This window comes from Onychostruthus taczanowskii, unplaced genomic scaffold, assembly GCF_017590055.1.
Source record: "Onychostruthus taczanowskii isolate IOZ18803 unplaced genomic scaffold, ASM1759005v1 scaffold10, whole genome shotgun sequence".
Lineage (NCBI taxonomy): Eukaryota > Metazoa > Chordata > Aves > Passeriformes > Passeridae > Onychostruthus > Onychostruthus taczanowskii.
Genome location: NW_024496526.1, coordinates 2,836,701 through 2,860,926, shown reverse-complemented (window position 1 = coordinate 2,860,926; position 24,226 = coordinate 2,836,701). Strand labels below are relative to the sequence as shown.

General features: G+C 63.0%; 3 protein-coding genes across 4 annotated transcripts; all 3 read left to right on the top strand.

The window, feature by feature from the left end:
* Positions 1–807: 807 nt before the first annotated feature.
* Positions 808–9,087, top strand: SLC11A1 (solute carrier family 11 member 1). The gene is made up of 16 exons (XM_041405163.1): positions 808–826; positions 1,413–1,516; positions 2,222–2,344; positions 2,623–2,742; positions 3,493–3,599; positions 3,689–3,759; positions 3,850–3,917; positions 4,051–4,206; positions 4,343–4,501; positions 4,681–4,770; positions 4,947–5,066; positions 5,517–5,666; positions 5,747–5,820; positions 6,276–6,429; positions 6,509–6,606; positions 8,742–9,087. The coding sequence occupies exons 1-16, from the start codon at positions 808–810 to the stop codon at positions 9,085–9,087; spliced, it is 1,959 nt and encodes a 652-aa protein (XP_041261097.1).
* Positions 9,088–9,896: 809 nt separating this feature from the next.
* Positions 9,897–14,758, top strand: CTDSP1 (CTD small phosphatase 1). 2 transcript variants are annotated; one of them, XR_005952999.1, is made up of 8 exons: positions 9,897–9,987; positions 11,189–11,331; positions 11,444–11,545; positions 11,783–11,839; positions 12,289–12,381; positions 12,645–12,830; positions 12,937–13,180; positions 13,216–14,758. XR_005952999.1 is itself a non-coding variant. In XM_041408960.1 (7 exons), exons 1-7 carry the CDS (start codon positions 9,921–9,923, stop codon positions 13,063–13,065), a joined length of 777 nt encoding a protein of 258 aa, XP_041264894.1. In that variant the 5' UTR covers positions 9,897–9,920; the 3' UTR covers positions 13,066–14,756. The 2 variants fall into 2 exon arrangements, 1 of the variants encoding a protein (XP_041264894.1); XM_041408960.1 differs by having other exon boundaries at positions 12,937–14,756.
* A 3,009-nt stretch (positions 14,759–17,767) lies between these two features.
* Positions 17,768–23,373, top strand: VIL1 (villin 1). Its single transcript, XM_041406420.1, has 19 exons — positions 17,768–17,857; positions 18,065–18,139; positions 18,275–18,471; positions 18,733–18,841; positions 19,103–19,213; positions 19,310–19,512; positions 20,016–20,094; positions 20,214–20,312; positions 20,409–20,562; positions 20,673–20,773; positions 20,908–21,045; positions 21,201–21,359; positions 21,439–21,618; positions 21,725–21,870; positions 21,966–22,110; positions 22,390–22,578; positions 22,730–22,798; positions 22,977–23,114; positions 23,201–23,373. The coding sequence occupies exons 1-19, from the start codon at positions 17,783–17,785 to the stop codon at positions 23,312–23,314; spliced, it is 2,481 nt and encodes an 826-aa protein (XP_041262354.1). The 5' UTR covers positions 17,768–17,782; the 3' UTR covers positions 23,315–23,373.
* The last annotated feature ends 853 nt before the right edge of the window (positions 23,374–24,226 follow it).

The window sequence follows — 24,226 nt, the reverse complement described above, 5'->3', positions numbered from 1 at the left end:
GTGGAGCTGAGCTGTGTGCTGAAGCCCCACAATGCCTTCTGGGTGGGACCCTGTCCCTATCCCACCTGTTCCAGCCCTTGCTTAGGGGCTGGGGGTGCCTGGGGCATACTGTGGAGCAGGACCAGGCTCACATCCCTGTGCCTGCCACCATCCCACATGTTCCTGGGGGACACCCCTTGCCCATCTCCCTGTGGGACACAGCCCGGCTGGCAGAAGGGTACCCACTTTTGTTGGCACAGCTTGACACTACAACACTGGCACGCCATGCTTGGGGTGAAGGTCCCTGCAGCGAGGGTGATGAGAGCACCCTGTGCCACAGAGCCTGCCTGGCTGGGTGCTTCCCCCAGCAGCTAAGGCTGCATTTTGATCTCCTTATGCAACACGTGCCTGCTTCCTCCTCGCTCCCACTTCTATGGCATTTCCCCTACTTCCGTGGGACCAGCCCTCCCTTCTCACTCTGTGGGACACTGTCCCCTGTCCCCACAGTCACCCAAGCAGAACCTTTGGCATGTGATGGGGAATGACAGGCAGACACACTCCCACGGCCCGGTGAGGGTGCCTCGTGTTCGCACGTGTGTGAGGCAGAGGGGAGGGAAGGGGCCTCCTGGCACTGCAGGAGCGGGGGAACCGAGACTGTGTGTGCTCATAAGGGTAGGGAAGGAGCACTTCCTTCTCCTACCCTCCTCCTCTCCTCCTGAGGAGGGGATGACACAACTGCGGGGGGGTCCTTTAAAAGCTGGGCAGCGGGCACTGCACTCGGAGCTGAATTCAGGAAGCCCCGGCACTGTGGCTGGATCGGGTCCACCCATGGCATCACTGGAACCAGGTGAGCCTCACAACACTTCTTGGGTCTCCTTGTGCCTCCTTTCATCCCCTAGACCCCCTTCCCTCCACCCTGGGACCCCTGGCTGTGCTCCATCTTTCAGTGGGCACCATCACCCCCAGCCTGTCCTGGATTCCCCATCTGTCCCATCCTCGAGCCTGGGAATGTGATTCAACAAATTCCCAGGATGTAGGTGGGCTGCAAAGGGGGGATTAGGACCCGTACCACCTTGTCCTCTGTCTATGCCCATCCAGCAGCAGGAGCTGGGGCAGGGTTTCCTCCTGTCCCTGCTGCCCAGAAATGCACTTGGCTCTTGGACTGCTGAAGACGGGGCTCAGTCCAGGGGTTTTAGGGACACCTAAGCTGGAGGTGGCATCCGATCCTTTTGGGTAGCTTTTGATAGATCCCATATAGCCATCCTCATGCCCCCCCCCCCCCCCCCCCGGAAAACTGGTGCTTTTCCCTGATGGGGTTCATCAGGCAGGGTCAGGTGGGACTGAAGGAAGCTGGTACCAGGGCTGCCAGCCCACCAGTGTCCTTGTCCCCCTGGCAGGCTGCCACCTCCCTTCCTCTTCCTTGTCCCCCTCAGGCCTCACCAGGTCCCTGAATGGGGGCCCCATGCCCCCACAGCGCCCTGGCACTCAGGACCAGAGCTACCTGGAAGAGCTCATCAGCATCCCCAAGGGCAGTGGGGTAGGTGCTGCAAGGGTCTTTCAGAGAGGGCGGGGGAGTGGGACAGTGCTGCAGGGAGCTGGAGGTGGGGAGGCAAAGGGCCACTGCAGTGGGGAACATGTGTCTTGGTCATGCCCTGGGGACATGCCCCCAGCTCCCCAGACCCAGCTCAGGCAAGTCACAGGTAGAGTGTTTCAATGGTTAAAGTGTTCCAGATGGAGAAACTGAAACAACGGGGCAAGGCGCTCCCCAGCCAAGGATCACCCCACTGCTCACACACCACCTCTTGGGCCACCCATGGATGAGCCCAGTGGGGCTCCCCAAGGCTGCCTGCACCCCACCAGCCCCCTCCCCCCCATCCTTGTCTGGTCTCGGGGCAGTGGAACAGAGAAGAGGAAGGAATAGTACTCCCTAGTCGGGAGGAGTAGCAAAAGCAAAGGACAGCAGTGGAATCCCATGGGATGCAATTAATAGTGCCTGACAGCCCTGGGACCTCCCTGCAAATCATTGTCCAATGGGTCAGATGGGGCTCACTGCCCCTCCAGCACTGGTGCTAACAGGGAGAGGCTGGGGACAGCAGTTCCCTCTCCAAAACTGTCAGGAAAATTATCTCCGGGTGGTAAACACATCCATGCGGGCAGCACCGGACTAAAGGGGGCTGGATATGCAATCAGGAGACACTGGTTTAGAACGGAGCTCTGGCTCTGACCTGCTGCCTTGTCCCAGCCCGGATTCAGCTTTAGGAAACTCTGGGCTTTCACCGGTCCCGGCTTCCTCATGAGCATCGCCTACTTGGACCCAGGCAACGTGGAGTCCGACCTGCAGAGCGGGGCACTGGCGGGATTCAAGGTGAGCCCGGCCCCGGCTCAGGAAGCAGGCAGGGGTTTCGTAACCTCTCCAGCGCCAACGGCTGCCCTTGGCAGCTGCCTTCCCAGCCCGGGAGCAGGAGGGGCACGGGGGCCCTCGGCACAGGGTGAGGACACCCAGGGGTGCCACCCCTCTGCCCGGGCTGGGAGAGCACCTGCACCCCCTCTCTTCCCTGCAACCCTGGTTGAACTGGGGACCCCCGGGCGGCTGGATGCTTCCCAGTACCCATTGCTGCTGCCTCCCTCCCTCCTGCCCCCCAGCTGCTGTGGGTGCTGCTGTGGGCCACCGTCCTGGGGCTGCTGTGCCAGCGCCTCGCCATCCGCCTAGGCGTGGTGACCGGGAAGGACCTGGGCGAGATTTGCTACCTCTATTACCCCAAGGTGAGCAACCACGGGGGGGCCCCAGCGGGTGACAGTCTGGGACCCTGTGCTGGTGACAGTCCTAGCAGGGCCTTGCAGGGCTGGAGAGGAGCAGGAAGATGCTGTGAGACACCTGCCTCTCTCAGGGGGTCCCCAAAGTCCCCCAAGCCCCGGTGACCCCCACCTAGTGCCCACACCCCTGCAGTACCCCAGGGTGAGAGGCGGTAAGCAGCTGCTTCAGTGTCCCGGTGTGACCTGGAGACACACGAGAGCGTCCCCCGCGGGAGTGAGCCCAGGCGTCGGGGCAGCAACGTGAAGCCGAGATGCTGGAAAGCCTGTGCATGTTGGGGCAGAAAGGGATCGAGAGGAGGGATCATATGACAGAGGAGGGGGGAGTTAGGAGACCCATCTAAGCGTCAAGACCCTGATGGGGGGAACAACAAGGAGATGCTGGCTGAATGACTGGTCCCCAAAAGGAGTGTTGGATGCATCCCTCTGCCCCACCTCCCTCAAACCCCCCCATCTAGACAGACGGGTCCTATCCTCGACTCTCACTGGGGCAGGGATGAGGAGTGTGGGGGAACAGGCTTGGATTTAGCATCCATCTTTCATCCTGAGATTGTGTTGTGAAAGAAGCTGAGAGGGGTCTTACGGGGTCCCCAGGCTGCTCTAGGTGGCCTGCTACAGCCTGGACACAGGGATTTGCACCCAGGATGCTGTGCTGGCTTGCCCAGAGCTACGTGCCACCTCACGGTGCCCTGTGCCCTGCAGGTGCCCCGCGTGCTGCTCTGGCTCATGATTGAGATGGCCATCATCGGCTCCGACATGCAGGAGGTGATCGGGACAGCCATTGCTTTCAGCCTGCTCTCAGCTGGCCGGTGAGCCTCCCCACGGGCACCCCCAGCCTCCCCACAGCCCTGCTCCACAGAGGGCCGTGTATCTAATCCTGCCCCTGGCCATCCTGCAGCATCCCCCTCTGGGGTGGGGTCCTCATCACCATCGTGGACACCCTCTTCTTCCTCTTCCTTGACAAGTACGGTGAGTGCCAGGATGAGGGCTGGGGGCACTGTCACCCACGTGGCACCACTGTGCCCTGCTCTGTTCCACCCCATCTCCTGACCTCTCTAGGGCTCCGCAAGCTGGAGGCTTTCTTCGGCCTCCTCATCACTATCATGGCCCTGACCTTTGGCTACGAGGTGAATGGGGAGCTGGGGACAACCCTTTTCCTGCAAGGCTGGCAAGGGACCCTGCCATGCGGTGTCCCCACTGCTACCGGCCTGTGGTGGGGGGGTGGCAGCTCACAGTGAGCCCCTTCTCACTGCTTCCCAGTACGTGGTGGTGAGGCCAAGGCAGGTGGAGGTGCTGAAGGGCATTTTCCTGCCCAGCTGCCCGGGCTGCGGGCGAAAGGAGCTGCTGCAGGCCATGGGCATCATCGGCGCCATCATTATGCCCCATAACATCTTCCTCCACTCCTCCTTGGTCAAGGTGAGATCAAGGCACTGCCATGGGCACTGTTTTGCCAGGGTGCCTCAGGGTACACTTGGTGGGGACAACATGGTCCTGGCTGTGGGACGGGGTGCTCACGTGACCCCGTGACACTCATGCCACTGGCCATGCCCAGACACGGGCGATCGACCGATCCAAGAAGGAGGCAGTGCAGGAGGCCAATATGTATTTCCTGACCGAGTCCTGCCTGGCCCTCTTTGTCTCCTTCCTCATCAACCTCTTCATCATGGCTGTCTTCGGCGAGGCTTTCTACCACCAGCGCAACGAGGATGTGGTGAGTGTCACCTCACGGCCACAGGGAGGTGACGGCGGTGCCCAGCTGTGATCGTGGGTGGGATGAGCATCCCCTGGGGACTGCACGTTCTCATTCCCTGAGAGGGGATGTGTGGGGATCCCCTGTGCCTGGGGGAGCTGCTGGGTGGCTGTCACACTCGTGCCTGCCATGCCTTACAGCACAACAAGTGCACCAACGGCAGCATCAGTCACTATGCCGGCATCTTCCCCACCAACAACGAGACAGTCTCTGTGGATATCTACCAGGGGGTAAGTGCCACCAGGCTGTGTCCAGTGAGCATCCATTCCCATTTTGGGGATACATCACTCTCCCCATCCACCCCTGGGGCTGGGGGCCCTTATAACGCCACAAGAAATCTGGGAGCTGATGGGAATGCCTGGGGTAGGGGGCACTTTAGGGTGCTCACTGGAGTGTCCCTACACAGGGTGTCATCCTGGGCTGCTATTTCGGGGCAGTGGCACTGTACATCTGGGGCATCGGGATCCTGGCAGCAGGACAGAGCTCCACAATGACCGGGACTTACGCAGGGCAGTTCGTCATGGAGGTGAGAGATGGGGATGCCGGCCCTTGCCCCCACAGGGAGGGGCTGAGAGCAGGGAAGTCCCAGGTGGGCCCTGGGTGGAGGGGTTCTATGGGCAGCACACTCCCCCCAGGAGCGTTTGGAAGAGTTAATTGCCCGCCATCCCTGCAGGGAGCTGGTGGGTGGCAGCTTGCTAGCACCAGTGTCCCTGTTCCCCAGGAGGTGGGTTGGAAACAGTGCCCACCCACTACACCCTGTGTGTGCCCCACGCAGTGTTTCCCTAATTAATTAGATCCTCTGTTAACGAGTCGGAGCTGACACCTAGTGGGGCCCGGCAGCCCTGCAAGAGCCCGCTCAGTGCCCTGGCACAAAGGAGGGGGAGATGCCCCCCGTGTTCCCCCAGGCAGGGTTTTGGGGGTCGCCCTGACACGGTGCCGCAGGCACAGCGAGGGTGCAGGTTCTGCCGTGTTCCAGGGCTTCCTGCAGCTCCGCTGGTCCCGCTTCACCCGGGTGCTCTTCACCCGCTCCTTTGCCATCCTGCCCACTGTCCTGGTGGCCGCTTTCAAGGACGTCAGCCACCTCACAGGCATGAATGACCTGCTCAACGTCCTGCAGAGCATCCTGGTAAGGGGGTGGGAGGGCATCACCTGCCCCAAACACCTCAGCCTGGCAGCCATGCCATCCTCATCCTGCTCTCCTTTCAGCTGCCTTTTGCCGTCCTGCCTGTCCTCACCTTCACCAGCCTGCAGCCGCTCATGCAGGATTTCAGCAACAGCCTGTGAGTGCCTGGGCATGGGGAGGCACACAGGAGGCAGAGTGGGGAGCCCTGGCTGCAGGCACCTTCCCTTTGGCCCATCCTGCCCCCCCAAACCATGCCATGGGGAATTAGTGTATGGACACTGGAGGGGCATGTTCATTCCCACCTGCCCAGGGCAGCCAGAGCGGAACAGACCCCATCACTACCCTTGTCATCGTCCTCCCAATGACACATCTGGTTCCTTGGGCACCCCTGGACCCTCAGCATCCTCCTGGCACTGCCAGCCCTGGATTTGGAAGGAGGCCAAAATCCACACCTAGAGCCCCATCACGGGGTGAAATATAGCTGTGGGGTGCAGAGATGTCCCAGTTGGGGTTTGGTTCACACACAGACTCAGTTCCCCCAGCCCTCTGTGCCCAATGGCCCACAGGGTGGGGGCCCTGCCCTGGCACTGATGCCCATTGCCCTGCTCGCAGCCCGGGGAAGGTGCTGATGACCCTCATAACGGGGCTGGTCTGCGCCATCAACATTTACTTCGTGGTGGACTTTCTGCCAACACTGCACGGGCTGGAGTACCACATTCCCCTGAGCCTGCTACTGGCTGCCTACGTGGCTTTCGTCGCCTACCTGGTAGGGCTGGCACCGCGGGATAGGGGCGGGACAGTGTCCCTGGTGGGTGCTCATCGACCTGTCCTCTTTGTCCCGGCAGATCTGGACATGCAGCATTGCACATGGAGCCCGGTTCCTGGCCCGGGGCCACCACAGCCGGTTCAATTTCGGTCTCGCCCTCGACCCGACAGAGACACGGTGACAGATCCCATCCCTGCTTGTCATCCCTACGTCCCTGCCCAGCGCGGCCTCCTGGACACGGATTTGCTGCCACTCCGAGTCCGGGCATGTTTTAGCCAGGGATGCACCCAGCAAGGGAAGGGTTAACAGACAGGCAGACCTCCCCCCAGGATCTCAGCGCTTCTTCCCACCCCCAACCCCGCCAATTGCGGGGTACCGGTCCAGGCTGGATACGAGGGGAGTGGGATAGCAGCGAGAGATTTCCCATCCATTGGCACAGAGCTTCAGTGAACGAGCCGCGTCGGAGACTTCCCCTGCTCATTACTGCCAGGAACCGCCGGCCCCCGGGACGGCTAATCACCGCTGGGCACCGCTAATTACCGCCGGGGACCGCTAACCAGCCCCGGCCCCGGCCCCACGGGGTGCTCCGCAACCTGGGGGGAGGGGGCGGCGATAAACGGCGTGTTTGTAACCCGGCCTCGGCCTGGCTGCTGCTGCTGCGCGGCCCCGCGGTGGGGCGGGGACCCCCGGGCGCGGCGCTGCCCGGGGCGGGGCGCTGCCCGGGGCTGCCAACGCGTGGCCGTGGCGGCGCGGGGGGCTCGGCGCCAGCTTTTTGCATTCTCCCGGGGGGAGCGGGCGGCGGGTGCCCCTCGGTGCCCTCTCCGCCCCGGATGCCCCGTTTCCCGCCTGCCGGTACCGCCGGATGCGGATGCGAAGCCGCTCGGGCCCTCCCCGGTCCCGCAGCGCGGGCGGGGGGGTCCCGGCGCGCTTCGGCCCCGCCGCGGCCCGCACTTGCGAGACGCTCCCTGGCTGTTTCAAGGCTCCCCCTCTCCCCAGGACCCCCCACCCCAAACCCGGGGGCCGCGCTTGTTTATGTGAAGAATGTCCCCTTCCTTAAAAGGGCGATGGCGGACGGGCTGGGGCGGTGCCTCCCCCCCGCCTCCGCGCCGGCCCGGCCTCTGGCTGCTTGAAGGAGGGGCCAGAGCTGTGGGGCCCACAGAAAGGCGGGGCTCCCCCTCCTCCGGGGGCGCAGCCGACCCGAGCCGCGGCAGGAGGAGCAGGAGACGCCCCTAGGTCGGGGTGCACCTGCCCGGGGGTCACCAAGGGGTAGGGGGGCATCGGGGTGGTCCTCAGCGGGAGGAAGGCTGGCGGGACTGGGGTCTGCGGGGTTTGCTGCTCTCCAGCTGGAATCCGCAAGCCAGAGCACCCTCACCCCAGGGACATCTGTCTCCACCCAGTCCTCAGGAGGAAGTGTCCCACTCCAAGACCTGGTTCTGTGGTCTCTTGACCATGGGGCTGCTCTTGGAGCACAGCTGCCAAGGCCAGGGATGGGTTGGAGAACAGGGGAAAGCATCCAGGATCCCAGTCTGGGAGCAGTGGGGTGGGACAGAAGGATCCCGGAGTGTCTGTTTGAGTGGAGCCTGATGCTTTTCTGCGTTGTGCCCGCACCCCGCAGCCCAAACAATCCAGCTGGGCTCTGCCTGCTCCTGGCCTGGGCTTGTCCCACAGCCCCAGGACAGGGACAGCATCTCCCTGAACTCCCCAGCTCAACCTGCCCCCAAGCAGGCAGCGGAACTGGAAGTGGTGCTCCAAGCACCGCTGCAAGCATTGGCCCGGAGAGTTTTCTAATTACATTAATTGGAGAACTGACAGAGCCTGTCTGGACTCATCAGGGAGGGAGGAGGAGGAGGAGGATGTAGCCAAAGGGACAGGGGTCCTGCAGGGAACAAGTGTGTGGCCTCTGCAGCTGTCCCCACAGAAAGCAGCATCCCCAGCAGCCCAGCCTGGCCCGGCCAGGTGCTGGGGATGAGGCAGACGTCCTATCCACTTCCACCTGGGCTAAAGGAGCACAGAGGTCAGCCCAAAATAAGGAGCAGAGGAAGCACAGCCTCTTTCTTCCTTTTCCTCCTGCTGGGCCAGGAGACAGTGGTGGCTGCCGATGTGGGAGGCGGCTGCCGTACTGAGGAGGGGCAGGGAAACTGAGGCACGACCGCTGCCTGCCGTCAGAACCGGCGCAGGGGCTGGCAGGACGTAGCGTCCCTGTTGCCAACAGCAGCCGGTCCCTGCCACGGCTCCCCGGGGACGCGTGGAGCCGGGATGTTCCGCGTGGAGCCGGGAGTGCGGGAGCCGCGGGTGTAAATCGGCTTTTGTAGTGCCGGAGCTCCGCCAGCCCCGCGGCAGCGCGGCTCCCTGTGCGGCACCTGCAGTCCCGGACCCATCCCCAGCGCCGTCACCTGTCGCACGTGTCGCGTCCCTGCTGGGCCAGAAAAGGCGATCTCGCCTCCTGAAGTTCCCAAACCGCAGGTGGGAGAGGTGGAAAGATTTCAAATGAGCTCGGATGGGAAATTTCCGACCTGCTGCAGCCCGGAGGCAGCGCTGACAGAGCGCGCAGCATCCCCTGCCACCGCGGTGGCGAGGGTGCGACCGGGACCGGCCCCTCCCGGCCGCACGCTGCCCGGCGGGGTTGGGGGGCGCGGCGGGGAGAGCCCCGCGGGCTAGGAGGGGAGGCGGCTGGGGGATGCTGCACCTGGGGGGCTTGGGGGGCGGATTTCCTCTCAGGGACTTGTGCCATCCACAAGCTCCTGTTGAGCCGCTTTTCAGAAAGCATCTGGAAACAGCCCCGCCGAGGGCAGGAGGGAAGGCATTGTAAGGGGAAATATATGTATTGATAAAAGAGACGTATTAATTGCCCAAATAATTGGGGGATTGCAAGAGAAAGAACGACAGAAAAACGCGGCGGTTATTGGTGCAGCACCTGCTGTCCCGCACGGCTGGCCCGGGCAGGCAATGCGGGGTGTGCCCCCGGGGTAATGGGGACCCCCAGCCTTGAGCCGCTGGTCCAGGGACTCTGCTCCTGGGGACACCCAGCATGGTGGGACGAGTGCATACGGGATGTGTGCATCTGCCGGGAGCTGCAGAGGGACCCCCGGGCTGCCAGCAGGACTGATCCCTCTCCATGCTCTCTCAGTCGTGGCGGGGGAGTGTGGGAGAGCCCGGCGGCGTGTCCGGCACTCCACGCTCACCATTAACCAAAGTGGGTGTCCTTCCCAGCCAAACCACGGAACACTCCCCGTCTCGGTCCCAACCGCGGCCCGGCGGGGACCCCCACTCCAGCCGGGCGGCGCGGGTGCTGGGAGGAGGAGGAGGAGGAGGGAGAAGGAGGAGGCCCCCCCCCGCCGCCGTTGCCCTTTTAAGGGGTTCCTTGAAACCGCGCCCGGGATCCATGTTTGCAGCCCCAGCCCGGGCGGAGGAAACTCCATGTTGTAACAAAGTTTCCTCCGCGGCGCCGCTCCCGCGCCCGCCGGCCCCCTCCCACCCCCTCCCCGGCGCCCATGGAGCACCAGTCCATCATCGCCCAGGTTAGCAGGGAGGAGGGGAGCGCCCCGCTTCAGGAGAAAGGTAACGCGGCCGGGGATATCGCTCCCCCTCGCCCCCTTCCTGCGCGGGAGAGGGGGAGGTCCCCGGGGGGTCGGGGGGCTGCTGGCGGAGGGTGTGATGAGCTGCGCGCCGCCCCAGCCCGCCCCCTGCATCCCGCTGCCTGGGGCCGGGGAGATGCGCTGGGGCTGTCTGCACCCGCCCGGGCGCGGGGGCCGCGGTCCGGCCCCCTCGGAGCCCGCCGGTGCCCGGGAAGGCTCGGGGCGTTGCTCGGATTATCGGCGCTGTTTCCTCCGGAGCCGGGCGAGAGGTGCGCGCAGCGCCGGCGGGGAAACTGAGGCAGGAAGGGCGCCGAGCGCCCTGCTGCGTGCCGGCGTCCCGTTCTTCGCGTCCCCTCCACCCCGCCAAGGGGCTTTGACGGGGGCCGGTGCTCGTCTCCCTGGCCTGGGAAGCTGCCGGGGCCGGGAGGAGCAAACGTGGGAACGGGCCCCGTCCCCAGTGGGGAGCTCCTGCCCCACGGCCTCCCCACTACGGGCTCGGGGCCCTGGCCCGCCTGGAGCGGGGCACAGCCAGGGTGGGCTGCGGCCCCGGCCCGGGCTGCGGCAGGAGCCGGCCTCGGCACCGGTGGGGCCGCTGGAGGCGTCGCGCTGCCCCTGGGGCACGGGGTGGGCACGGGCAGCCCCTCTGCCTCAGTTTCCCCTCGCCCCGCCAATGGGGACTGCGGGAACGGCGCCCAGGGGCGGGCGCTTCGTCCTGATTGGCCTCTCGCCTCCGGTGCGCTCGAGTGGGCCAATGAGGCGGGGGAGTTGTCTGGAGGCGGGGAAAGGAACGGGCGTAAGCCCCGCCCCCCTCGGAGAGGCCCCGCCCCCAGGACCCCCCTGCTCCCCGAGTGGGGCTGTGCCCGGGCGGGACCGCGGGGACGGGGACCGGCCCCGGGCTCGGCCCCGCGCCCTGCTCTGGGCTCTCCGGCCACGCAGGGGCCCACGGGGTCACTCGTGGAGAGGGGCGTGCCGGGTGAGGGGCTGTGGGTGGTCACCAGGCGCTGGTGTCAGCGGCGCTGCCCCGGCACCGCTGCTGGCAGGGCAGGAAGGCCGACCGGATGGGTGTCGGGGGCTGATGAGGGCACGGGGGCTCTGGGCAGCACCCAAACATGGCTCACCTGGCCCCCAGTGCTGCGCTGGGGGTACCCCCGGGGTACCCCTCACCCCCCTTTGCCCTCCCGCAGGTACCCAGACCCCTGCCAAGAAGCCTCGAAGCCGCAGCATTCTCCAGTCCCTCTTCTGCTGCCTGTGCCGCGATGAAGGGGAGCCCTGCGCTGGCACCACCGGCGCGCCGCTGCTGGTGGAGGAGAACGGGGCACTGCCCAAGGTAACCCCGCAGCCCCAGCCTGGACCTGGCGGGGCTGGGCTTCCATCCCCTGTGTGTCCCGAGTGGGCAGGCCCGGGGGCTGAGCCCTGCTGATCCGTGTCCCCTGCTGCAGGCTGCTGTCAAGCACCTGCTGCCCGAGATCAAGCCGCAGGACGCCAGCAAGCTCTGCGTGGTCATCGACCTGGATGAGACCCTGGTGCACAGCTCCTTCAAGGTGGGGGACACCCTGGCCCACCCCACACCTCTCCCCCACATGCTCCCCCCACCTGCTCTGCCACCCTTTTCCCGCAAAGTGATGCCCAGCACCCAGCACAGCCTGGCTGGGTCAGTTGGGGTGTCCCCGTGAGGGGCTGCGGGGCTGGCAGGGGTGCACAGTGAGCACAGAGCAGGCAGCATTTGGGCAGGGGGTGCCCGGCGTGCCCAGTGCTCATCCTGGTGTGCCCTTCCCCAGCCGGTGAACAACGCCGACTTCATCATTCCCGTGGAAATCGATGGCATCATGCACCAGGTAACAGCGGGGTGGGTGCCTGGTGGGAGGGGGGCATCATTCCACCTCCCCGAGGTCCAGGAGCCATCCCAGTGCTCTGCACCGAGGGGTAATGGGAGGTACCAGGGTGCCAGCTTTGGCACGTTGCGGGACAGAGGTGAGGGGCGTCCTGGCATTGTGCCCTCCTGCAGTGGCCGGCCCCAGTTTCAAGTAATCCAGGATAGGCTGTGGTCTGGGCAGTCAGCCTGTTCTCGGTTACTTGGCTCTGGAGCCGGCCAGACGCTTCGCCCTGGACGTTGCTGTGGGGCTGTGGCATCCCCCGGCCCACACGGGCAGCTCCCGTGAGGTGTGGCCAGGGAGCTGCTCGCGGGCTGGCTGTGGGGTCACAGGTGTCCCTGGGGAGGACGTGGGGGCGCTGGGTGAGCCGTGGCCGGTGCCCGCGGCGCGCTGCCCTCTGTCCGTGCCCGCAGGTGTACGTGCTCAAGCGGCCGCACGTGGACGAGTTCCTGCAGCGCATGGGCGAGCTCTTCGAGTGTGTGCTCTTCACTGCCAGCCTGGCCAAGGTGGGTGCCCCTTGCCTGCCCTGGCGTCGCCCACCCCTTCCCAGACACCCCTGTGCCCCTTGCCTGCCCACCTGCAGGCATCACTTGTCCCCTGTGCAGCCAGAGGCGGCACTGGGCGGCCTCCCTACCTGCCCCTCCAAGGCGCTGGCCAGGGAAACTGAGGCACAGCGAGACCTGGCAGCAGTGGAGAGCTGGGTGCCATTGTCACTGCAGTGGGCAGGGCGGTGTGGTGTGTCATAGTGATCCCCCTCCTGTGCCTGTAGTATGCAGACCCTGTGGCTGACCTGCTGGATAAATGGGGGGCTTTCCGGGCACGACTTTTCCGGGAATCCTGTGTTTTCCATCGCGGCAACTACGTGAAGGACCTGAGCCGCCTGGGCCGTGACCTGCGCCGAATCATCATCGTGGACAACTCGCCCGCATCCTACATCTTCCACCCCGATAATGCCGTACGTGCGCGCGGGGCAAGGCTGGGCGGCCTGCGGAGGTGATGTGCTGGGGCACCCTCTGTCGGCGTTGTCCCCTGTGCCACTCTGTCCCCTGTGCCACCTGCAGGTGCCGGTGGCCTCCTGGTTCGATAACATGGCGGACACAGAACTGCTGGACCTGCTGCCCTTCTTCGAGAGGCTCAGCAAGGTGGAGGACGTGTACGCAGTGCTCAAGAAGCAGCGAACTAACAGCTAATGGCCCCCCCACCCTCCGGGTGCTGCCAAGGGGCTCCACCGGGGGAGCCAGGTGCCTTATCCTGGGGGAGGGAGGGTCCCGGTGTGCCCCGCATCGTCCTCCCTGGCCCCGGTGGGTGCGGGTGCCCCCCGTGCCCGCTGGTGGTGGGAGATGCGGGTGCCCCCGCCAGGAAGCTGGGTGCCCCCCTTCTCAGAGGAGGGGGGCCGTGGGTGACCCACTGCCTTGCTGTGCTGAGGACCTGTTGGGGGGTCCCATCCTCCCCCACTGTCCAGCTCCTGCCCCCTTCCCCCCAACCTGTGCCCCCCTCCGAAACGGTTCTCAGGTCCCTTTCCCCTCTGTTCCCCGATTGGGGAGGGGGTGGGGTCAGCAGCTGCTGCTTTCCACTGCCTTTGCGAGGACTGGATCCCTGCATCCAGACTCTGCCTGCTGGGCAGCCCTTGGCCCCTGTCTGCCGAGGCTACAGGACAGTTAACACCTTGTCACCCTCCAAAAACGCAGGGACTCTTACTGGCCTTGGTGCATCGGGCTGCCACCATGCCCTTAACTCTGCCCTGGGTGCAGCTGATCACCTCGAGGGGGGGCATGTCCTTGCCTCTCTTCGTGCCTGCTGCCCCCCCCCGGGGCTTGTGTTTCGCAGGGGCAGCCCAGCCTCGGGGCTGAGCCCCCGGGCACAAATGCCTCCCAGTGCCTTGGGACACCGTGTCTGTTCCCCCTTAGCCCTGCAAGGGGTGTGCCTGGGGCAGGGGGCTCTTTACTTGCCCCCTCCAACTTCGGTTTCTTCTCATTTTGGGGGAGAGGTGGCCTCCCCCCCTCTCCAGTTACACTGTGTCACTGGGAGCCACTCTGGTCACCAACAGCAGGGTCCCCTCCCGTGGCGGGGGGGCATACCCCCACTCCATATCCATCTGCAGCTTCACCAGAGGCTGCTCGTCCTGGGAGAGAGGGACCCCCATACCAGCCTTAATGTGCCCCTCCCAGCCTTGCCCCAGTCCCCCAGCTGGGAGCGGGTGGGGGACACTGCAGCCCCCACGAAGCCTGGGGTTGCCCTGACCCCCGTGGGGTTGGACTTGTGCCAGGGTGTCCCCCAGCTTTGAGGGTCTGGGGGCTCTCAGGGAGGGTTTTCCTGGGGGCTCTGAGCTCAGCCAGGCCTTTTTTAATGTCACAATATGGACAATGCCTCATATCTTTTTAGAGGGAAAAGCAACGGTTTCCCAAAAAATCATGGGTGCCTTTTTAGCGCTGTGCCAGCGCAGGGGGCGGGCAGTATTTGGGGGGTGGGTGTGAAGGGTTTTAGCTTTCCGGTGCTGTCCCGCCGGCTCCTGCCGGCACTGCCCTGCTCCCGGTGCTGGGGGTGAGCAGGGGTCCCCCAGCCCCCCACACCCCCTGCCCTGTGCTGGGGGCTGGTGCAGCACAGCTCCCGGATCCCTGCCAGCCCCGGGCCTCATCCTGCCCTGCCAGGAGGGTCGAACTCAGCACTTTATATTAGACAAGTCAAAGGGCGCCGGCACAGCCGCTGCCCAGCGAGTGCCTGTGGGTGCTGCGGCACCCGAGGAGTACGGCCCTGCCCTGGGCACCCTTGGGAGCGCTGGGGGATGCAGAGGCAGCGTGGGGGGCTGGGGAGGGCTGGGGTACCAGATCCAAGTGCCTTCATGTGATTAAAGCTGTCAAACCATCTTGGAAAGAGTAGTCCTGAGTGTGTGTGTGGGCACGGGTACGTGTCACGTGTGTGTCGCTGGTGGCTGCGCACAGTGAGGGGGACACGGAGCCCCCGGGATCCCCTGAGTCCCTTGGGAGGGGGGGATGCTGAAGGTCAGTGCCAGGGAAACGCCTTTGGACTGCAGGATTGAGGTGCCACCCCTTGCCTGGTGCCAGGGGGACACCCTCACACTGGAGGACAGCCCCTCCAGGCTGCCCTGGCACCTCCTTCCAAACTCCTTCCCCCTCCTCCTGGGAAAAGGCCCCTGGTGCCGCAGGGATGGGTATCCTGCCCCTTAACAAGGAGGGGGTAAATTTACCACATGGGCTGTGCCTTCCTCCCAGCTTTGAGGCTTCAAACGAGTTTGCTCCAGGTAAGGTGCCAGGCCTTCCCCATGCACACTGGGGGGACCTGGGGGACAACTTGTGACCCCGTCCCGGGCAGTCTGCTGCCAACATGCAGACACTGGGTTCCTGGGGGAATGTCTCTTAGCTGCCCCCCTCCCCTGTGCCCTCATTGGCCCTATGCCTCCCCTCATTAACGAAATCTCTGTCCTCCCTGATGGCTGCACTAATTACTCAGTTCATTAGTGGCCCGGCTGGGGGCCTGGAGAGAGGGGGTGAGCCCGCTGGGGCCGGCGAGGGGTCCCCTACCCCTGTGCCACACTGACAGACTGCCCTGGGACACGGCCACCGAGCAGAGGGTGACAGTGGCCACCCGGGTGTTCCACCCCAGCCCAACCTCAGCCCCACTGGGGTTCTGCACCCAGGTAAGGGTTCCACAGGGACACTCGAGTGGGGTGCAGGAGGCAGGCGCTGGGTGGCAGGGTTTGGAGGATTTGGGGGCCAAGGGAGTGGAGGGCAGAGCAGAGCCCACCCCTGTGGCATCAGGACACCCCCCTGTTTGTGGCTGACACGCCCCCGTTCTGGTTCGGCCTTCGTCATCACTTGGGGGATCCTTGCAGGGGGGACTGTCAGGCAGGGTTTGGGGCTCGCTGCAGCCCAGCCCAGGGTTGCAGGATGCCCGCAGTGCTTGGGGCCAGGACTGCTGGCTCAGTAGGGCAGGCAAGACAAAGCTGCAGCAATCCCCAGGGCTGGGGAGCATAGAAGAGTGGGACAGGAGCCCGGGGACCTGCCTGCTGCTGACACCTGCCCCTCCCACATTTATGGACGCCGTGGTCATTCCCTAAAACCACCATCGGGCCTGGGAGCCCCTTCAGTCCCTTCTCTCTGCCAGCATCAAGGGCATCATCAGATACCAGCCCTTGGGACTGGGTCTGGGGGCATAGGATGGGGCATAGGGCTTAGCTGTGCCACCACTTCATGTCCTGTCCTGCCCCATGTCCCATCTGTGTACCCCCTTTCCATCCCCAGAAGGACCTTGGGGCTGTGGAGACTCCCAAGGGAGGGAGGCAAAGCCAGGAGTCACCAGGGATCCGGCTTCCAGCTGGGGTGTGAAACAGCCTGGGGACAGTCCCATGGTCAGGGTGGTGCTGTGCCAGTGAGGGGGTGGGACGGGAATGCCCCAGGTGCTGCATTGCTGTCACTTCATGGAACCTTTCTGGGGGAGGAGGTACCAAAAAACCCCATTTCTGTGGTCTTAGTGCTCCATGTCTGGGAGGGTTTGGGGATTTTAGGGTGTGGGGAGTGAAGAACAGTGGCCATCCCCATGGCATCGAGGCACCTCTGTTTGTGGCTGGCGCCCACGTGTCCTGGTCCAGCCCATTGCTATCACTTTATGGGACTTCTTGGTGGAGTGCAAAAGAAAAAAATTCAGCATGGACTCAGTACCAGGGGCCAAGAGGAGAAGAGGCCTGGGGAGGGCAGAGGAACCACCCTGGGCACAGCTAGCCCCTGGGCAGGGTGCAATAGCATCTGGGGGGGGAAACACCCCATGAGTAACGGGGCTCTTAGGTGCCACAAAGTCTTGGAGGGCTGTGGGGACCTTGACTCTGGGCTGTCCCTGCCCTTATATGGTGAGCAAAGGCTGGGACATGAGGGAACAAAGGTCTCCTGGGTGCTGGCACCTGAGCACTCCACCTAGGTACGCTCACCTGTGCACCCAGCTCTGCAGGGAAGGTGAGGAGCTGGGGCAGGGTGAGGGGACAGAGGATGGGCATGGGGTGGGCAGCACGTCCCATGGCCACCATCGCTCCTGGCATCGGGTTAACTTGGGAATGGGCTTGGGGACCCACCTGAGCCCCACCTTGGGGCTGTGCTGCGGGGGATGCTTCCCCCTGAGTCTGAGGCGTGGGATGTGGGTGCTTGTGGGGCAGCACAGTAGGGTTTGGGTTTTGGCAGGGCTGGGAAGCAGAAACCTTCCATGTGGGCAATGCCAGCACTCCCTGCCAGCCTCCAGCCAGGAGCACAGGGTGGCTTTGCCTGGCTCGGCCCCTCTGCCTGCTTGAGGGGAGCCCTGTCAGCCTGGCGGAGGTGGCTGTGGACAACCTCGGCACCCCTGTGGAGCCAGAATGTGCCCTCCCTGGGGGCATGGATCGGCTGGGGGGTTTGGAGCAGGGGCTGAAGCGGGCGGTGTGTGTGTATCTGTGTGTGTTGTGTGTGTAAGCAGTGGCCAGGCCATGCCAGGACAAGGCTGAGCAGGGCCAGTTCCTGCTGGTCCTGGGGAGGAACAGGCCACCGTGCAGCAGTGTCACCCAGCTGCAGCTCAGGCACTGTGGGCCCTGCACTGCCCTGTCCCGTGCTTGGAGACAGGGCAGGGCACTGGGGCACTTCTGGAACGCTGCACCTTCCCAACCTGGACCCTGCTACGGACTCATTAGCTGCAGTGCCAGCCAAGCTGAGGGGATGGCAGCCCCACCTGTGTGCCACATTCCTGGTACCACGGTGCTGGGGGTCCCCTCGCCCCGTGCAGGGCGGGTTTACAGCGGGGCTTTCTGCAGAGCAAGCAGGGAAGCAGATGGCACAGTAGGTTGGCTGTGTCCCAGCTCTTAATGACACTGCCTGCCATTAACGAGGGTGTTGCCAATGCTGGCAGGTCCCCTCGCTGGTGGTACCTGTCACCATGGTGGAGCTCAGCGCCAAAGTCTCCAGGACACTGAACAAGACCACGCCGGGCATCCAGATATGGCGAATTGAGGTGGGAACGGGGGCACACCATTGGGGCTGCCTTGGGGGGTCTCTGTGAGGGAGGATCCTCCCTTGGTGCCCTCTGTAGCTGGGTTTGGGGGTCTCAGTGCAGCCTCCAGGGTTAAACCCAGCAGCTCCCAGTGCTGGGGGCAGTGGGGTGCATGGGGCTGGGCTGGGGGTCTCCCCTCCAGGGCTGATGTCTGCCTTCCTTCTGCAGAACATGGAGATGGTGCCGGTGCCCACCAAAAGCTACGGCAACTTCTACGAGGGGGATTGCTACGTCCTGCTGTCGGTAGGGCAGTCAGGGGACGCATAAGGAACTGGGAACGGGCTCTGCCCCGAGGGGGCCGGGTGCAGGGAGGGATGTCTGCGGCCAGCGTGGCCGGGGACCACAGGGGCTCTTCTAGCGGGGACCGGTGTCCTGCAGACACGCAAGTCTGGGAGCAACTTCAGCTATGACATCCACTACTGGCTGGGCAAGGAGTCGAGCCAGGATGAGCAGGGGGCGGCCGCCATCTACACCACCCAGATGGATGATCACCTGGGCTCCGTGGCCGTGCAGCACCGCGAGGCCCAGGGGCACGAGAGCGAGACCTTCCGCGCCTACTTCAAGCAGGGACTCATGTATGTCGGTCACCCTTGGGCGCCTGTTCCCATGGTGGGTGACAGTGGGGAGGGGTCCTGTGGAGACATGGCCAGGGGGGATGGGGACAGCCCTGTCTCAGCGAGGTGGGGGAGGAAGAAGGAGGATCTGGAGCTGGGCTCTGTCTCTCCATTACCACGTGTGTGTATCCCGAACACCTCCCTGTGCACAGAGGTGGGAGGGAGACCCCAGTGGTGTGAGGAAGGGGACCCAGGGCTGACACCATGTCTGTCCCCTCCCAGCTATAAGAAGGGTGGGGCAGCCTCAGGCATGAAGCATGTGGAGACAAACACCTACAACGTCCAGCGACTGCTGCATGTGAAGGGCAAGAAGAACGTGGTGGCAGGAGAGGTGAGTCATGGCATGTGTGGAGTTTGGATCAGGATCAGGCCAGAGCACCCCCAGACACAGCTGCCATCAAGCAGGGCACACAGTGGGTGTGGGATGATGCTGCCTTGCTTTGCAACTGCTCCCCAGGAAGCCTCTCTCAGGGCAGGGAGGAGGAATATATGCTGGAGGCCTATATTCCTGGGTGAGAGGGGCTGGAGAGCCATGGGGATCCCGGCATTCTGCTGCGGACCACCCACCTTTCTCAATCCTGTCCTGCTGCAGGTGGAGATGAGCTGGAAAAGCTTCAACAGAGGAGATGTATTCCTGCTGGACCTGGGGCAGCTCATTGTCCAGTGGAACGGCCCTGAGAGCAACCGAAACGAGAGGCTGAGGGTATGGCCGGGGGTCCCAAGGTCCCCTCCTGGAGGAGGGGGGGTCACCAGCCACCCCCTCCCTCATCTGGGCTTATCCCTTCTCCCCTGGCTGCAGGCAATGACCCTGGCCAAGGATATCCGGGACCGGGAACGTGGGGGCCGTGCCAAGGTGGGCATAGTGGATGGTGAGGATGAGGATGCCTCACCAGGACTCATGAAGGTCCTTAAGCATGTGCTGGGTGAGAAGAGGGACATCCAGCCCGCCATCCCTGATGACAAAGTGGACCAGAAACTCAAATCCTCCCTCAAGCTGTACCAGTGAGTTGTTGGGGTGGGTTACGCATGGGGCATTTTCCGTGGTGTCAGAGGGAGCCAGCAGCCATCTCTGCTATGTCCCACAACTCCCAGCCCCATGGACAGACACCAGAAAGGCTCAAAGCTACGGCAGGGGTGGGGATAAGTCCTTTGGGTGCCATTGGAGCTAGAGGAATCCCAGCTGCCAAGAGGATTGGTACCCGATAGAGATGCTCGTGCAAGCATCACCCTTGGATGCTGTGGCAATGTACCTCAGTGGCCCCAAAGCATCTGACACCCCTCTGTCCCTCCTTGTGGCCATGAGTGAGCTGCCTGGCAGGGCAAGCTACAAACCAGTTTGCCACCATGGCACAGCCAGAGAGCCCCTGGGCACCACCTCTGTCATCATCTGGCTGGGGAAGGGGATGGGGAGGGGACAGCGCCGCTAAACCCTACCACCCTGTAATGGGGATGGGGTTTTCCAACCCACTTTCTAAGCCCTTTTTAATCTCTTTTTCTCCTGTCAGTGTCTCCAATGCCAATGGAAACCTGGTCATACAGGAGGTGGCAATTCAACCCCTAACTCAAGACATGCTTCTGCACGAGGTCTGTCGCCTGTGGGATGCTTGGGGGTGCCCAGTTTCCTTGGCAGCTTTAATCCTTCAAAAGCTGAATTTGGTGGACTTGCCTAAAGTCCTAATTTCTATTGTTGCCCCTTCTTCAAGGACTGCTACATCCTTGATCAAGGAGGTATCAAGATCTTCGTCTGGAAGGGCAAGAATGCCAACAAGGAGGAGAAGCAGCAGGCGATGAGCAGGGCGCTGGTGGGTGCTGGGTTAGGGGCTTGTTATGCAATAGCCTGACTGCTCCCTGGGGTGCCAGGCATTCCATGCCCACCCTCTGTGTTTGGATCCCACCAGGGCTTCATCAAAGCCAAGAACTATCCAGACAGCACCAGCGTGGAAACAGAGAATGATGGGTCCGAGTCAGCCGTCTTCAGACAGCTCTTCCAAAAATGGACTGTTCCCAACCAGACCAGTGGGTTGGGCAAGACCCACACCGTGGGCAAAGTGGGTGAGTGTCTCCTTCCAAGGTGGAAGGACTTCTTGGATTGGGATGGGCAGGCTGTGGGGAGCTCCTGTGGCCCGAAGGGATTTGGCTCACCCCTCTGCCCTTCCCCACAGCCAAGGTGGAGCAGGTGAAGTTTGATGCTACCACGCTGCACGCCAAGCCCCAGATGGCTGCCCAGCAGAAGATGGTGGATGATGGATCTGGAGAAGTAGAGGTAGGGTGACCATGGAAGAATGTGGGATCCTCTCAGGTACCCCCTTTGCTACCCCAGGGGATGCTGTGGGGTCCAAGGTCTGCAGAGCAGGAGGATGCACCAGCTCTGACAGCAGTATATGCCTGTCCCACCAGGTCTGGCGTGTGGAGAACAACGAGCTGGTGCCTGTAGAGAAGAAGTGGCTGGGCCATTTCTATGGTGGAGACTGCTACTTGGTGCTCTACACCTATTATGTGGGGCCCAAGGTGAACCGCATCATCTACATCTGGCAGGTGAGACCTCCAGGTCACTGCCCCATGTTGGGGGGACGGGGTGTACCTCCCTGGACTGGGGGTGCTCTGCCCCTTGGGAGCAGCATGAGAGTTGCCTCCTCTCAAGAGGGCGAGGGGGGCTGTGGTGGGTGCTGAGGCCCCTCTGCCCTGCCCAGGGCCGCCAAGCCAGCGCAGATGAGCTGGCCGCCTCCGCCTACCAAGCCGTCGCCCTGGACCAGAAGTACAACAACGAGCCCGTGCAGATCCGCGTCACCATGGGCAAGGAGCCGGCCCATCTGATGGCCATCTTCAAGGGCAAGATGGTGGTGTATGCGGTGAGCTCAGGGACCTTGGGGCATGGGCGGGCCAGTGAGCTTGTGGCACCGGTGGTGACGTCCTGTCCCTGTCCCCCAGGGTGGCACGTCACGGGCAGGCAGCACAGAGCCCACACCCTCCACCCGCCTCTTCCAAGTGCACGGCACCAACGAGTACAACACCAAGGCCTTCGAGGTGCCTGTCCGCGCCTCCTCCCTCAACTCCAATGATGTCTTTGTGCTCAAAACCCCCAGCTGCTGCTACCTGTGGTATGGGAAGGTGGGTACCGCTGGGCACTGGCGTGGGTGCCGCCAAGACAACTGTCCCCACCTATTCCTCCTCTTTGGCCTGGGCCAGTGATGGAACAGCTGTGCTTACTTGGCAGGGCTGCAGCGGGGATGAACGTGAGATGGCCAAGACTGTGGCTGACATAATCTCCAAGATGGAGAAGCCAGTGATTGCAGAAGGACAGGAGCCACCGGAGTTCTGGCTGGCCCTGGGGGGCAAGTCCCAATATGCCAGTAACAAGAGGTACTAGTCTTGTCCCTAGCCACGCCCAGGGGTAAGATGGGCCACCAGTCCCCAGGCAGGGTGAGCCTCATTCCCATCATGTTGACCCCTCTCAGGCTGCAGGAGGAGAACCCCTCTGTGCCCCCCCGACTCTTTGAGTGCTCCAACAAGACAGGCACCTTCTTGGCCACAGAGATCATAGACTTCACCCAGGATGACCTGGAGGAGAGTGATGTTTACCTACTAGACACCTGGGACCAGGTGAGCTGGGGGAGCATGGAGCGGGGAACAGACCTTTGATCCCACAAGTTGATGTTCCTGTGGTTGGAGGACCTGCATCAGCCACAGTTGGTGGGATGGGAGGCTGGAAACCTGCCTATATATGGCCCCGTGATGCTTCTTTCCAGCCTTCTTGTTCCAGAGAATGCTGAGGATGGACTCCCAGAGTCCTTCCCCCATGGACAGAGCCCATGTGTCTCCAACCATGGCCCCAGAGGGCTCCATCTCACCCCGGTGGTGGACACAGTAACTTAATTGCAGGTTTTCTTCTGGATTGGGAAAGGCGCCAACGAGTCAGAGAAGGAGGCGGCAGCAGTGATGGCACAGGAGTACCTGCGGAGCCACCCCAGTGGCCGTGACCTTGACACCCCCATCATTGTGGTGAAGCAAGGTTATGAGCCCCCCACCTTCACCGGCTGGTTCCTGGCCTGGGACCCTCTCAACTGGGACGTGAGTCATGGGGGGCTTTGAAAGACCAGGGAGTCCCTTTGCAGAAGGGACCAGGTGTGGGTCTGGCCCCAGGAGCATCTCCAGGGTGTGGGCAGCAGCTTGCCTGACCCCTGCGCATGCCGAGGGCTGAGCACTTTTGTCTCATTCCCAGGACAAGAAATCCTACGAGACGCTGAGAGCTGAGCTGGGCGATGAGAGCAGCCTTGGGCAGCTCACCTCAGTAAGTGGCACAAGGAGAAAGGCAGCTGGGCTGGGTGGGGGCACAGAAAGCCCTTCCATCCCCTTGGCAGGTGACAGCGGAGCTGCAAGGGCAGCTCCTCAGTGAGCAAACACCTGGAGCCAGCCTGGTGCCTCCATCCCTGGGCCAGGCCCTGATGCGACTCTGCACCCCCATTCAGGTGCTCACATCCAGGGAAGAGGTCTTCACTGCCACCACCACCCTTGTCCCCACCAAACTGGAGACCTTCCCCTTGGATGTGCTGGTGAACACCTCAGCCGAGGACCTGCCCCAGGGTGTGGATCCCAGCAGGAAGGAGGTAAGATGAGGCCGGGGGCTGCTGGAGGGGGAGACTGGGAAAGTCCCTCCCCGTTCTTCAGCTCAGCCTCCTGTCTCTGGCCCCAGGACCACCTCTCCGATGCGGACTTCCAGGCTGTTTTTGGCATGAGCCGCTCTGCCTTCAGCAGCCTGCCCTTGTGGAAACAACAGAAGCTCAAGAAGGACAACGGACTCTTCTAGGGCAGGAGCCTGGGCACAGGAACAATCCCAGCTCTTTAGCAAATAAAATAAGTTTGAAAAATAGGGCTGTGGTCTGTCCCCTCCAACCCCAAGGCCCAGCCCCAGGTGTGGGGGTTGTTTGGTCAAGAGCTGGCACACAGAGACACAGGTCTTGACCGGGCACCAGCAGCACAGGGGAGGACCCTCAACTCCTTTTCCCTGAGGTCTTCCTTTGTCCTTGCTGTGCTCAGAGGTGATGCACAGGCTGTGCATGCTCGGGGAGCCAGGACTCTCCCATCCGGGCACCTGCAGCTCCGGGCTAAAGGTCCAGTGTGCAGCTGGAGCCACTCCCTGCCTTATCACTTGAACTGCAGTAAATACGTGTGGTACCAAAGGTAAATGAGGGGACACTGTGCCTGTGGGGACAGACACCAAGGATCGCTTGTCCTTGGACCCAGGAGGGGAGGAGGGCTTCTCCCTTCTACTTGGGCTCTGCAGGGATGCTGAGAGGCACTGAGGTGTCCCCCATGGGGACATATCTCTCTCAGGGGGGCCAGGAGGACACGTGCTGAGGGGCACTGAACACACACAGGATGTCCCCAGGCAACCGAGCAAAGTCCCAGTGCAAAAGGGGAGGTGGAGGTGCAGTGCCCAGCAAGAGCCAGCAGAAATAAGATTCCAAATCAATAGAGGGTTAATAAAGAGGTTTTAATTTCACAAAAATCTATCTACACATCATTTAAAAACGGGCAGGGGGAACCCAAGAGCAAAAACTGTAAAGAATAGAGAGGAACAGGTCTGCTAAAACACAGAGAAAAGCACTGCTCCACATCAACAGTGTAAAGAACCAGAAAGTCAGGGTGCAGAAGCCAGTGGGAGGCAAGGCTGGAGCCTGGCAGCAAACCACATGGAGGGCAGCTGCCAGAGGTCCTG

Coding starts and splice junctions, on each gene's coding strand:
- SLC11A1 (XM_041405163.1), top strand. Junction 2,345..2,622: donor GGGCACTGGCGGGATTCAAG/GTGAGCCCGGCC, acceptor CCTGCCCCCCAG/CTGCTGTGGGTGCTGCTGTG. Junction 3,760..3,849: donor CCTCTTCCTTGACAAGTACG/GTGAGTGCCAGG, acceptor TGACCTCTCTAG/GGCTCCGCAAGCTGGAGGCT.
- CTDSP1 (XM_041408960.1), top strand. CDS start 9,921: ATGGAGCACCAGTCCATCATCGCCCAGGTTAGCAGGGAGGAGGGGAGC. Junction 11,546..11,782: donor TGGTGCACAGCTCCTTCAAG/GTGGGGGACACC, acceptor GCCCTTCCCCAG/CCGGTGAACAACGCCGACTT. Junction 11,840..12,288: donor TCGATGGCATCATGCACCAG/GTAACAGCGGGG, acceptor CCGTGCCCGCAG/GTGTACGTGCTCAAGCGGCC.
- VIL1 (XM_041406420.1), top strand. CDS start 17,783: ATGGTGGAGCTCAGCGCCAAAGTCTCCAGGACACTGAACAAGACCACG. Junction 18,472..18,732: donor TACTTCAAGCAGGGACTCAT/GTATGTCGGTCA, acceptor GTCCCCTCCCAG/CTATAAGAAGGGTGGGGCAG. Junction 19,214..19,309: donor ACCGAAACGAGAGGCTGAGG/GTATGGCCGGGG, acceptor CCCTGGCTGCAG/GCAATGACCCTGGCCAAGGA.